General features: G+C 46.0%; 1 protein-coding gene across 2 annotated transcripts in view; it reads left to right on the top strand.

The window, feature by feature from the left end:
• The window catches only part of mnb (minibrain), a 69,204-nt gene that overhangs the window by 42,073 nt on the left and 13,846 nt on the right, over positions 1-13,285 (top strand). For both annotated transcript variants that reach the window (XM_043428623.1, XM_043428625.1), the window contains exons 4-5: positions 12,296-12,464; positions 12,720-12,887. In XM_043428623.1, the coding sequence (XP_043284558.1) occupies positions 12,296-12,464; positions 12,720-12,887 (337 nt within the window). The remainder of the gene's footprint in view (positions 1-12,295; positions 12,465-12,719; positions 12,888-13,285) is intronic.

The raw sequence follows: 13,285 nt of genomic DNA, 5'->3' as shown, positions 1-13,285 counted from the left end.
CGAATGAACCAAACTCAGCGATTTCCCAACGTTATCGTCGTCCCTTCCCGCCTCTCTTTCTCCCTCCCCCTTTCAACAATTATGAAATATTTCCACCCAAAACCCACGAATATCTAAAGAAAATATTTCAAAGCGCCAAAGTTCGGAGCAAATATGAGAAGAGCCCAAAAAGCGAGGGTCTCTCGTTCCGGGAGATTAGACGACGCTGAAGTTTGCAACGTCCGAGTCCAACGGAGTGGACGAAAAGCATATTTCTCATTTTTTATTTCACAGATAGTACATCGGTGCAGCTTGAAAAACTACGAATTGCAAATTCTCCAACGAAATTGGAGAATTACTCGAATTATTGGACTCCAACGTTGCAAAGTTGAGCGTAAAAATGCGTCAACTTTAAAAATGAAGATTCCCTCGCGTCGTTATTCCAACGGTCAAACTCGAGCCGGATCAGGAACGCGATATTCTCGGAGGAGCTTTTCGTCCCGTATTCAACTGCGTACAAAATGCTCACGAGATTCTTACAGCTCTTCGATTTGTAAAGTCAAACAGCAACGCTCGCTCGCGAACAGGCCGAGTGTATCGAGACAGTTTTCTCTCGTATATATGCTAAACGATTTTGTCACTCTCCGTCTTCCTCCCTCTCTTTTTCACCGTCCTTTTCTCCGCGCTCCTTCTTCTTTCTCTCCCTCCCTCCCGAGCTGTATCTAGTTTCATTTTTTGTCTCTTTTTTTCTTGCTTTCCTGTCTATAGCTCTTCTGCTGCTGCCCATTCCAGCGAGTATAACCACACGCGAGACAGTAAAAGACTCTGATTTTTATTGGCTCCCAGAGCGTATCACATTCGCGAGAATATAACTTTCCCTCGAATTCTTGCTACCGAAGCGTTGCCCTTTTTCAAGCTTCCCCGAGCTTTTAGCCACTTTGCCCTGTGACTGTGTTTTTATCGTTGTTTTGTTTATGAAAATGTGCACAGTTTCATCGCTTTTTCACCATTTTTTTTCAGTCCAAAAATCTTGACAATTTTTGTAGCAAAGTGGAATTCGACGCGGCCAAATTTTCATTTTGGAGACTCGATTCTCGCTTTTCGCTCTTCAATTTACGTTCGGACCCTGTGCAGGTGTAAATCGTAAATAAATTTCATCACCTCGCGTCGTCTCTGGAAGAGATCCGGGATCGATGAGAGGCACCGTTTTCGCAGTACTAAGAGCGTCCGCGCGCGCGTGTCTGCGTATAAATTGATAAAGAACTTTTTGTCCTCGTTCCTTCTCTGAATTTTTTCCCCTCGGCTTGCGATCTGAATAACGAATTCCGCTGAGCCTAATATCCGAGTCGCGTATTCTTCGCATTCGCGTTATTCTTCGATGATTTTTCTTTTCTTTTCGTCGACGTGAAATATTCGAAATTTACAACAATTTCGAGTCGTCCGAATCGTGCAAAAAGAAGCTGAAAATCAAGGATATTTACCATCCGATAAATAAATGCGGAAAAATAAAATATTTGCTCACAGAAATTAATCGATTTTGAGAACAATCGCGCTACGTGGACGAGGAATTCGGTTGTTTCGATCGGAGAGACGACGAACAGGGTGCTTCGCCCCCACGGGTCACGGGTCAGAATAGATCCGCAAATAATTGAAGACGACCCAGATGCCCGCAACCGTCACAGAGCATGTCCCTGCGGAGCGTTGTATTGCTATGTATGATTTTTCGTGCTGGCATCGTGTGTGTACCCTTTCATTTGACCCCTTCGGTATCGAACCTTTCCTAAGCCAATTCGTAGTCCATTACATTATTTTCCGATCGAAAACAGACATTTTTATAATCAATTCGACGTTTATACTTAACCGAGAACGAAATTACGAGAAAAAACCTTGGAATGTCTCGTTAAAAAAAAAAACGTTATGATCTAAAGAAGAGTTGGGAAAAAAAAGACGAAAAACTGGTGAAAGCTCAGTCGAAAACACGGACGGTGACGATCCCAGCCTCAAAAAAACTGCACGAGAAACAGATTATTACTAATATAATCTCAGCAAATCTCCTAATAAATCTGAAAAAAAATTGACATTGTTCAGCAAGCCTCGTTCATGTTGCCCAGAAAATATCATATTTTTAGCATCATTTTTAACAGAGATATCACTGAATGTGTCTTGACTTCCATAAGGTTACGTGTTATTTGGCCCAAATTGTTATTGATTTTTCTCAGCGACTGATTTTTTTGGACTCTTCACTTAATAAGATGACATCATTTTCATTCCAATGCCTCAGCTTCCTTAAGGAAGTTGAGGCTGTACAGTCATTTTTTTTACCCAAAAGTGATGGCCTGTACCTTTCAAAAGTTAGGCCAGTTTACAGTTTGGCAATGTTGCATACACTTTAAAGAAAAGTTGGGGAAAAAAAGACGAAAAACTGGTGAAAGCTCAGTCGAAAATACGAACAGTGACGATCCTAGCCGCCTCAAAAAACTGCAGGGAAAACAGATTATTATTAATATAATCTCAGCAAATCTCCTAATAAATCTGAAAAAAAATTGACATTATTCGGCAAGCCTTGCTCGTGTTGCCCAAAAAATTTCATATTTTTAGCATCATTTTTAACGGAGATATCACTGAATGTGTCTTGACTTCCATAAGATTACATGCTATTTGGCCCAAATTGTTATTGATTTTTCTCAGCAACGACGCTCCTAAACTGTCTGAAAATTAAACTGATTTTTTTTTACACTTCACTTTATAAGATGCAATCGATTTAAAAGCGGTGACATCATTTTCATTCTAATGCCTCAACTTCCTTAATAAGTTGAACGAAAAAAATTCCATTGGAGCAAGGTTTATCGAGTTTCACCGAAACTCCCTTTCCCCTCATTTTTTCTTCCTCGGACAAAGAAAACGTTCGCGAGTAACGAATTATTCGACTGTGCGAATGGGTCTGGCGCGTCCATCTTCCTCGCTAGAAATCTCAAGGCCCCTCCAATTTCGTGGGTCCGCTTGGCTCGGAGAACGTTTTGTTTGGCCAGAATTTAGTTTTTTTTTTTTTATCTTCACCGTACTCGTAACCCTTTCTAGTACGCTCTACGCTATTTTATCGTAAAATATTACTGTATTGACCGCGTCGAGGCACTATTTCATTTCTAAGAATTTACTATTCCGAGCGTTTCTCCTGGCGCGCGGGGGCCGACCCTTTCACGATCTCAGGCCTCTCTTTTCTCTCGCGTATCTCGGCCTTATTTCGGCCGGGCCGCCACCGCACGCCGAGTCACTCTGCAACCTTGATTAAGACTTCGGTGAGAATTATTCGCTTGTACTTTTGACGTTTCGGTGCTAATTGTGCCGAGGCACTTGGAGCTGTTGCTATTTTTTGTCGCAGACGCGACTTTTAATCGCTCGTGGAATTTATATTCGCGAGGCGATTTGTAGAAACCGTTTTTTTGGCGAGTGCTCACGTTTCTGGGTAGCGAACTCGAGCTCCAACCGGCTTTTCTCGCCCCCCTCCTCAAAGTCTCAATGCCCCTCGATCCTATTCCCCATCGCAAAGTTCGAAAAACGATTTTTATGGCGTAAGATTTCGTCGCGAAAGAGCACCGAGGCGTTTTATGAAACACTCAATTTCGCTAACATCCGAATATCCGCGAAGTCGGTGTCCAAGGCAATGAAGATGCAGGATTTTTGAATCCGCCAACGGCCCGAGGCGACGGTGGCGACACCTCGAATTCTCGTTCGAGCACAATGCCGCCGCGCGTTGAGATTGGCCCGGTGTGTACACTCGCGATGTCTCACGCACCGCCGAAAAGAAAAAACTTTCCGTTGACCGCTGCCTCCTCGTCGCGGCCGCGGCGGGAGGGGGAGGCGGGAAAGAGCGTGACTCAGAAGGCGGCGATCGAGAGGTCCAAAAAAATCAGGAACGTAACATTTTTCTTCCGGACCTGGCGCTGCGCGCGCTCGCTCCTGAAAAAGCCCCGAGAAAAAGCCTCGTGCGATGCAGTTTTTAAAAAAAATCATTTCCTCAACAGCGCACAACAACGAAGAAGCGAGAGGAAAAAAACGTTCAAACTCTCGTCTGGACTTTGTCCTCGATCAGTTCGCCTGCGCATAATTCGTCCAATCTCCCTTTGTCCCCGGACCAATTCGACGCCGCCGGGACATCGAGCATCTTAGGCCGAAGCTTCGAAGAGCAAGCAGCGTCCAATTAAAATCCCGACGGTCAGAGGGGCGCACGAAACACCGAATATTTATTATAGGAGAGAAAAAAAATGAGAAAAAGCCGGCAGGTAGGAGATTTGAATGGTAAAGCAGCAGCGAAATCCGATCGACGAAGAGAGGGAAGACAAAAAAGCGGAGCCGGGATTCTCCTCGAAAATCACTCGCCGCTCGACGGATCGCGTCTGCCCGGATTGAGGAAAATTTGAGCAAATTACAGAGCAGTAGTAAAACTCCGGGACTCGAAAATTTTCACTTGAAAAGAAGGCTCGAGTGAGAAAGTGGAGCGGACGAACGCAACGATCTACTAATCAATGAGAAGTGAAGGATCGAGGAGGCATGAGCCTCGGCGAATTAGTGGGATGAAAGAATTCCTGCTCGTCTCTAATGCTTGTGAGAAAGATCGTTTAGTCTCAGTGAGAGAGAGTCGAAAGAGGAGAGCGGCGAGGAATAAGTGGAACGCAGACGTTCCGGAAGGTCGCGGAACGGCCTGCCGGTGAATTGTGGTGCTCGCGGTGGTCGTGTGGTGGTGGTTGGATGCTTTGGTGCCTAACCTCTCTTCTGTTTCGCGTGCGGCTTCATTCATGACTCGACTCTCGAGTCTCTCCGATCGCTAGGCTCGAGTTTCTCTCTCCTTTTTCACTGACTCGGGCACCCCGCCGCTCCTTCTCTTTCTCTTCCGTGCATCATTCTCCCCCCACCTCCCGAGTTTTCCCACTCTTCTCCCTCCGAAGAGCTCTTCTCTCCCTCTCCGTTTCTCTTTTCTCAGGCTCCCCCGCCTGGCTCGAGATTCATAACGGCCTCTCGTCCGATGACGTGGCGTTTCGTCATCTCCCCGTGACAGACTCACCATTGCAAAAATAGCAATGCAAGCGCGATTAAGACCGAGTGGGAAACGCGGAGACGACTCGGCTCTTTTTCTGCCCCGCTCCCCGGTCCACCTCCAATCTCCTGTTCTCTCCAGCCGGAATTTCTCAGGGGATGAATAAACGTGCGAAGCGATACGCGTACGTACCCGCTACCCGAATACTTGGACGGGTTCTCCGACGTTTGCATTCCGCAAGGTTGCCTAGCGCTCGCTAACAAATTTCCGTCGCTTCCCGGAGCTCGGCTCTTTCCCAATTTTCTTCATTTTTATAACCACTCGTCGAACCCCTCGAGCAACATTTCCGGAATGAATTATATTTATTTGTCAAAATTCCGCTGAGATTCCGAGCAGTCGTCGAGTTCGACTCATCAGGCCTCCGAAGGTGACCTTAACATTGTTCTTTCTCGCGACAGTTTTATTTGACGAAGCGATGAAAAAGCCGCAATCACCGAGCCCCCACTATTCCCGGGCAAGTGCCATTGAAGTCCTCGCGGAGCTTACTTCGATCATTATCGAATTGAATTTTCGACTGAGAATGTACCGACTAATTGTCCTTAATTGATTTACATGCCACGACCGATACCGGACGCATTTATAAGAGATAAAGACTCCCGCTAAACAGCTTTGTGCCCTCTTATCGAGTGACACGTTTCTCGGATCAATTTTTTTACTACGCGAGCTCCCCGGTATCGTGTAATTATCTTTTTTCACATAATTACGTCAGAGAAGACATGAACAAACATGAGTTTGAGTGGGGACAGAAACTATGAGTGACGATCGATCATTTTACATTTATTCGATTTTATTACTCGCACAAACCTTTCCGCGTGCGAGATACGAAAAATGCAAAACCGCCGTCCGGTCTAACTATTTCTCAAATTCCTCGAATCTAATGTCAACGAATACCACCTGGAACTTGTGCTGCGATGCTTTACGATTTCGTCGCTTCACCGTGAACTGTAAACAGCGAAAGTTTCGCGCCGCAGCCTTTTCTTTTCAATGAATATTTGACTTTCGGTGGTTGACTTTTGAGGTTAAAAACAGGGTTGAGCCAAGTACAAAAGTGGTGCATTGATCGACGATCCTTCGTCGTTGGCTTCCAATTTTATTCGACGAGATGTTTTCTTAAGATTTTTATAATTCGGTGTCGACGAAGCCTCGCGAGCGTTCGAACCATTTCCTCGTTTCGAATGGAACAGTCACGAGATTAAAGAACGCGAGAATGTTTCGATGCTTCTCTGAAATTTTCTTTACCTCGAGTTTTATAATGCCTTCTTCGTGCTCGAACTGAACAGAGTACACAAAAGGGCTGGAACATCGATTGCCCACTAATTTGCCGCTTGTTACATAATTCCAAGAGATATTTTTTCCTCCGGCTTTTCGACGACACGAAATTGAAAAGTGATAAGATCGAGACGTGAGAATATTCGAGCGAATCTTTCGTGATCCTTGTACCTTGAATTTTCCTTTCTCGTTCTTTCTCGCTTCCGTAATTTCTCTTGCTCTCTTGCGCTCACCGATAGCCAATGGCCCTGGGCCGCTTTTGGCGAGGTTGCCGTCGGTGAACGCACCATATGGGGCCGGTCTCATGCACTCGCGCATAGCAACAGAAACGAGAGAAACAGACTACTGGCAGAAGCAGCAGCAGCAGCAGCAGCAGCGCCGGCGAGAAAGCCCACAGAGAGCGCCGCTCTCGCTCGTTTTCTCGCTCTATCCCTCTCTCTCTTTTTCGCCGTTGTGCAGACGCGAGCACGCGCGTCGTCGCCGAGCGAGAATCAAGCGGCGAGAGGGCGCTCGCGCGGCCACCGCCGCCGCCGCTACTGCTGCTGCCGCGACGAGGAGAAAACGATGAAGAGAACGAAGTCGAAGAGACGGAGATAAACCGGAAAGGTATAAAATCGGGGCAACGCGAGCGAGAACACAACATTGGTGGTCGCGCTGAACACGGGTCGATCCTCTCGGACCCTTTGTTATGTCCTTTTTTCTTCTGCCTCAAACTTCCAACCCTTATGTCACCGGAGCAACTTCCCCGTAACGATAAAAGCTCTCCATTTAACTGGCCACCACTTTTTTCTCCATATCTCTTCGATCTGTCTTAAATCAATCGGAATATCTGTCACTTTTTACTACTCGTTGCTACAAATTCGATCTTCGTTGACTCTCCCCGCATGAGTTATCGATTCGAGCTCTATTTTTCAATTGGAAATCTCATTTACTTTGTTACTGGTGCCGAAAACGTTTTCGTCAGATAAAAAGTCGACGGAGCGAGTAATTACGCGAATTTATTCAGCCTTAATTCGAAGCTTCAAACATTCTGTGCATTTTTCGGGGTTCAATCCCCTACAGAAATATGATACACGATAAGCTCGCCGCCTGTTCAGTCCGTCACAATTTCGTCCGTTATTGAGGTTATGTAAATATTATTTTGAGGTTAACTCCGGAGGGCGCGTCCGAGGACCGTTCGAGCGAATAGAGTCGAAAAACTGATACGTTCCGAGCAGAATTTGCTTCACGGGCAATGCCAAGGTTATTCGAACTAGTGCATTGCGACTCTCATTGAAAAAAAATCGTGCGAAATGAAAAACATTGACGAGCTGTCGTGCTCAACTTCGGTAATCTTGAGGATGATCATTTCCACGAAGCTGTTGCCTCTCAAAGTTTGAAGTCCAAGCGCCATCTCCCTACGACGAATTGATGAATAATTTAATTGCAATAAAAACTTACGACAACTCGTTGTTTAGCTCGTGTTGAGCTGATTGAAAAGTTCGAGTCGATTGTTTATTGCGAGGATTGCGAGTCGCGAAGTATGCGCGCCGAGATAGTTCCAAATGAGGGAGCCACTTGTTGCTCCACCATATTTTATGACGAAACCAATTACAGAAGCCGCTTCGCGAGTGCAAAGACCGTGAGGTGAGGTTATGTGAGCATTTTCGCCGAAATAGTGCGCGATGAGATTTCTCTTCGAGCTCGTGAGCTCCTCGAATCATTTTTCAACTTCAGGACGACCCCACGCTATTTCTGCAAATCAAATACATTTTATTCCCGCACCAGCATATCGAGTACCGAGTGTTTTTATTGTCTTTTAAAACTGAGAAATAACTGTAAGAACCGAACCGTCCAACCGTGTTTCCGGTCCAGAACGTAAGAACCCACTAAAGTGAGACTCGCTAGAATTTTTGTCGCTGCCAAATGTACGTGTTTTTAAACCGTTACGAAAGTATGACGGAGGAAACAAACTTATTTCGCATCAGGCACAAACTTTTCGTCCTCTTATTCATTCGTTTTGTTTGCTGGGGCAAGAAATTGGTTGCTTTTGTCTCATTAATTTTCAACGTTTATTTTCAAACGTGTACGCGAATCGGCAGAGCACACAAAATGATGGCATCTTTCCAAGAAAAACGCTCACGGAAAATTCGATATTTCGTCCCATTAAAATTGTCAAATCGAGTTTAAGGAGTGTGCGGTTCTCGGTGACAAAAATTCGAGCAAATGCCTTATTTTTTTCGGACTTGTGGAGTCTGCAGCGGAAATATTTTTCGGCGATGTGGTTGTCAGAGTTATTTGTCAGTTTCCAGGCAATAGAAACACTCGGAAGTATAATCGCGCAGTTGGAAAAAGTCCGGAGGATTTGAAAGTTGTACGGAGGCCTTTCCGCAACGATGCATTCGTTTTTATCGGTGTCCCATCGTCTTAAATGCGCATATGAATATAAATCGTTGTGGAATTAGTGCCGTGGGCTTGTGCGGAGCTCTCGAGAGGCGTTGATTCTTTAATGACCGATTGAGTTCGGCCAGCCGAGCTCGGTGAGTGTTTCCAACAGGCAAAGAATCGTGACAGCCTCCGAGAAAAATACTTGGAAGTATTTTCTCAAGTATTGCAAAACCGTGAATCTTACGAACTTGGGGAATCCATAGGGACATGAAAGAAGCTCGGGGAGCGATTGACCGGCAAAGCTCCGAGTCTTTTCTCGCAAATCTTATCGGCGGAGCCTCCGAGGAATGTAAACTTTGATCCGGGAAAGCCTCCGCCGGCGGATTCGGGACGTCGTGTGACTCGATGGCCGATCGGGAGATCGCACCGTGGCGAATAACGAGGTGAAAAGAGAGGCGAGAGAAGCGAGGGAGTTGAAAGGATGCGCGCGCGCGCCCCCGCGCCGCAACGAAACCCGAATCGGGCCAAACGGGTCACGTGATGCGCGCACGCGGCGCGCTCTCTCGGCGGCGAGCAAGCCGACGTTTTGGGGTAGGTCGGCGTCATCGCATCGTCTCTTTTCTGTCCTCTGCGATTTTCGGATTGCTCCGCGTCCCTCCCTTCGAGCGCCTCCCCCCCCCCCCCCCCCCCCCCCCGCGGACTTTCGGTCTTTTCTCTTTCTCGCTTTATTTTCTCTCCACATCCCGAGGCCCAACGGTGCTTCTGCCCGTGCACGCTCCTCCTCGTACTTTTGCTTTTGCTTTCCTCCTCCTCCTCCTCTCGTCTCTGTACCTCCCTGAGAGACTCCGAACGAGAAGCGAAGAGTACGTAACTTGAATGAATGCAGAGCACCAACAGTTGACGAGACTCTTCGATGACTCTTCGTTTCTTGCCCTTCGCGCACTGCCTCAACTGTATTCATCTTCGAACCCCCTCGTCTCGTCTTCCCTCTTTCCGGCCTCTAGAATCAACCCTTCTCGACATTCCCCCGAAAGAAGCATCTCCAAAACGATATCTCAAATTTTACGACCCATTTCCAACTGCGAAACTCAACCCTCGAGATCGCCGAGGAGAAGCTCCTCGACGGCTCGTAGGATGCGCTTAATTTCCACTTGTAAATTACCGTTTCGATGCTCAAGGGCGCCCCCGCAATATTTTTTTCACTCCAGTAGAAATACTCGAAATTTCATGAACGAGAAGCATTGAAATTTTTATTATGAATTTTCGTATTAACGCGAACAATATTTCACCTTCTCGTCGATAAAAACTTGCCCGAGCGGCCGATAAATTAGCACCGACGCAGAGCCTCCTTGCTCATATTCGTCGCGTTCCTCAAATATTTCGGACGTTCGCGGATCCGTCCGGGTCTCGTCGACTCCTTTCGACACTTTTCCCTTCTCCTTTATTTGACAAAATGCGAAATTTCTCGAGTCCAGATGATCTCGAAGGTTGCCGAACAACCGTGAGAAATGCTTTCACGAGTAATTATTAAGTTTCGTGAAAGTTTCGAGCGCACTTTGAAGTTGTTAGTGGAATATATAATTTTAACATTCTCTTTGAATACTCGCAACAGCGCGGCGCGGCGCGAGGGCCGTACGGGAATTTAACGGTGGGGGATAAACCAAAATTAATGCGAAACTGAGCAGTTATTTATAAAGAGACACGTTCGAGTTTTTCCCCGTGCAAATCGCACTGTTTGCTTTTAAAATATTGTACAATAATGAAGCGAGGGAGGCACGGAATCCTTCATTAACTTGTCCAACGACGAAATAGTTGAATTTATGTCGGACGTATTTGATGGGCGATAAATCGTGCTATTTTAGTCGGAATGATGAAAAGTAGCGCGGGGCAGGGGGGTTGCGAGTTTTATTTTCGTTCGAAATTGGAAGGAAGATCAATAGCAGGAACGCGGGAAGAGTGGTCCTCGGCGAGTCGGGTAATTCTCGCGCGGACGTTTATCCACCGGAATTCTTAGAGTTTCTCTCATAACTGTCAGATTGTTCGGAAGTTTTAATTGCTCGAAAGTCAAAGCGCGTCCCCCGGTCGACACTTATCGCGAGAGTTTATAATTCCGGGGTTAAATCCCAGGGGAATATTGGGGAGCGGTGAGAAGAGGAAGCTCGACGTATCGATAGCGCTCTCGGGAGAGCGGGGCTCGCGAGCAGTCTCGCGAGCTCCGAGGGTCCGTGGGATACGCGCGAGACTCGTGTGCCGCTGGTGGTGCTGGCACACGCGTGAACGACGTTTGCGTTCACGGAGCGTGGAGAAAAACGCGCTCTTGCGACAACAACGACGCGGAGCAGCGCCGGGGAGAGCGGGGCTAAAAGCGAGAGGAAAAGAGAGGAAAGGGAGTGAGCGAGGGAGATGAAACAATGGGAAAGAGGAAGAGAGAGAGAGAAAGAGAGTCGTTGACCGATGGAGTAGCGGTTGTCAGATACGTCACACACGAGCCAAAGAGAGCTTCGCTCTCTTTGGCTCTTCCATGTGTCGTCTCTCTCATTATTATTGTCTCTTTTCTCTCCGGCTCGTTCTCCCGTTCCTCGATCACTTTGAACTCTCCTACGAATCTAATCATTTGATTTTCTCTGCTAAGAGCAGTCGTTTAAATCACTACAATCGGTCTCTCACTCGACTTATTTTTCTTTATCTCTGACGAGAGCTCCCCCTTCGTTCGAATTCTTTTGTCCTCCGCATTGCCGATTCCTCTCTCGTTTCTCATCTTCGACATCGTTCCTTCATTTATTCAGTAACCTTCCCCCTCCCCCGTCGCTCCTTCAGTCCTCCCGTGTTTTGCATTATCAATTATTCAGTCTGAAAAAATCCGAGTGAAAATAGATACGGGAATAGAAAGGTAGAGCAGGAGGCAGCAGGCGGCGTGATTTTCACGTGGCCACTGTGATATCGATTGCGCGCCCCCTGTGCACCGTCCTCGGCGACGAACAACTCGACGGTGGCGACGTTCACCATCCCACCGACTCGGAGTCTGCGCTCAGTTTCCTTCGTATCTTCCTCTCTCTCCCTCTCGCGCTCTATTCTCTCTCGCCCGACAGGGGTGAACAGCCCCCGCACCGGGCTGCTTCGTAGCGCGGACGCCAAAGGCACTTACACACACGTATACATTCACGTTGTTAGTAAAAGCGTGAAAAAGGGGTTGGGGACGTCGCGAGACACGAGTGCGAGGCCTCGACGTCGCATTTATCGAATCACATTTTTCTTTACGAATTTCCCAGACGCATGGACATGCTCGTTCTCTTTTTTCTCACCCCAATATCACACCTTCGGGTTTGGCGAACCCCCCCGGACGCACTTTTCAAATCTCCCTCCCACCAATTATCATGATTCGTTGTCGGCTTTACGTTTGTGCACCGCGAGTACCTTGAAACTTGAGGTTTCGGAGCGCTGCTCTAGGAACTTTTTTCAAAGGATTTTTATCGTGCGCAGTTTCAGTACGCTTCGGAAAACGACATTTTTTTTCACGAGGATTCTTCCTCCTTCGGCTCGCTCGATTTTTTATTTGTTCTAATTCCTTCATTTTTTATTGTATTCCAGGTTTATTATGCGAAGAAAAAGAGAAGAGCGCAGCAGATGCAGGGCGAGGATGGGTCTCATAAAAAAGAAAGAAAACTCTACAACGACGGATGGGACGACGACAACCACGATTATATTATCAAGAATGGGGAGAAATTTTTAGATCGATACGAAATCGATTCGTTAATAGGTAAAAATTCATTTTTTTATACGCCCAAAATTGTTGGGAATTCTCATCGATTTATATTCCTTCCTTTCTACTTTCCCAATGTTTTTTTTTCTTTCTTTTTTTTCTCATTCGAAAATTTAGCGAATCTTTCATGCCTAAATTTTCAATGCTAATCCCATCAAATGCTTGACCGAAATGATCCAGCGTAAATTTCCTCTTGAAACTCATCAGAATTCTGTTAATAATTGATTTTCCAACTTTTTTCTGTCCCACCAGGTAAAGGCAGCTTCGGCCAAGTAGTAAAAGCTTTCGATCACGAGGAGCAAAATCAGGTGGCAATAAAAATCATCAAGAATAAGAAGCCTTTCTTAAATCAAGCGCAAATCGAAGTTAGGTTATTAGAGATGATGAATAGAGCGGATACCGACAACAAGTATTATATAGGTGAGTACAAAATGTTTTGAAAAGTAAATTTTCTCATGGCAATTATTCGTCAAAATGAGTTTTCAACGCGAGATTTCTCTGTTTGTTAATTAAATGCGAAAATGTATAAAAATTTATTGAAAATTCAGAGGAAAAGTATTGGATGAAGGAACCAATGGAATTTATACTTGTTAAAGCTCAAGACAGCAAAACAAATAATCAATTTGCCCGGAATAGAAAACTATTAATAGCCATTCTATTGGGAAACTATTATTAAAAACGTGAGCTCGTATACGGATGAATGCTGTTTCCTTTTGCTTTTGATGGAAATACGTATGACTCGTAATGCTTGAATATTTTCAGCACTTATCCAATATTTTCCACGTTCGAATGAAAATAAAATTTCATGCATGACACGA

This window comes from Venturia canescens, chromosome 9 (genome assembly GCF_019457755.1).
Source record: "Venturia canescens isolate UGA chromosome 9, ASM1945775v1, whole genome shotgun sequence".
Lineage (NCBI taxonomy): Eukaryota > Metazoa > Arthropoda > Insecta > Hymenoptera > Ichneumonidae > Venturia > Venturia canescens.
The sequence above is the reverse complement of the archived record's forward strand: the minus strand, read 5'-3'. Positions and strand labels throughout refer to the sequence as shown.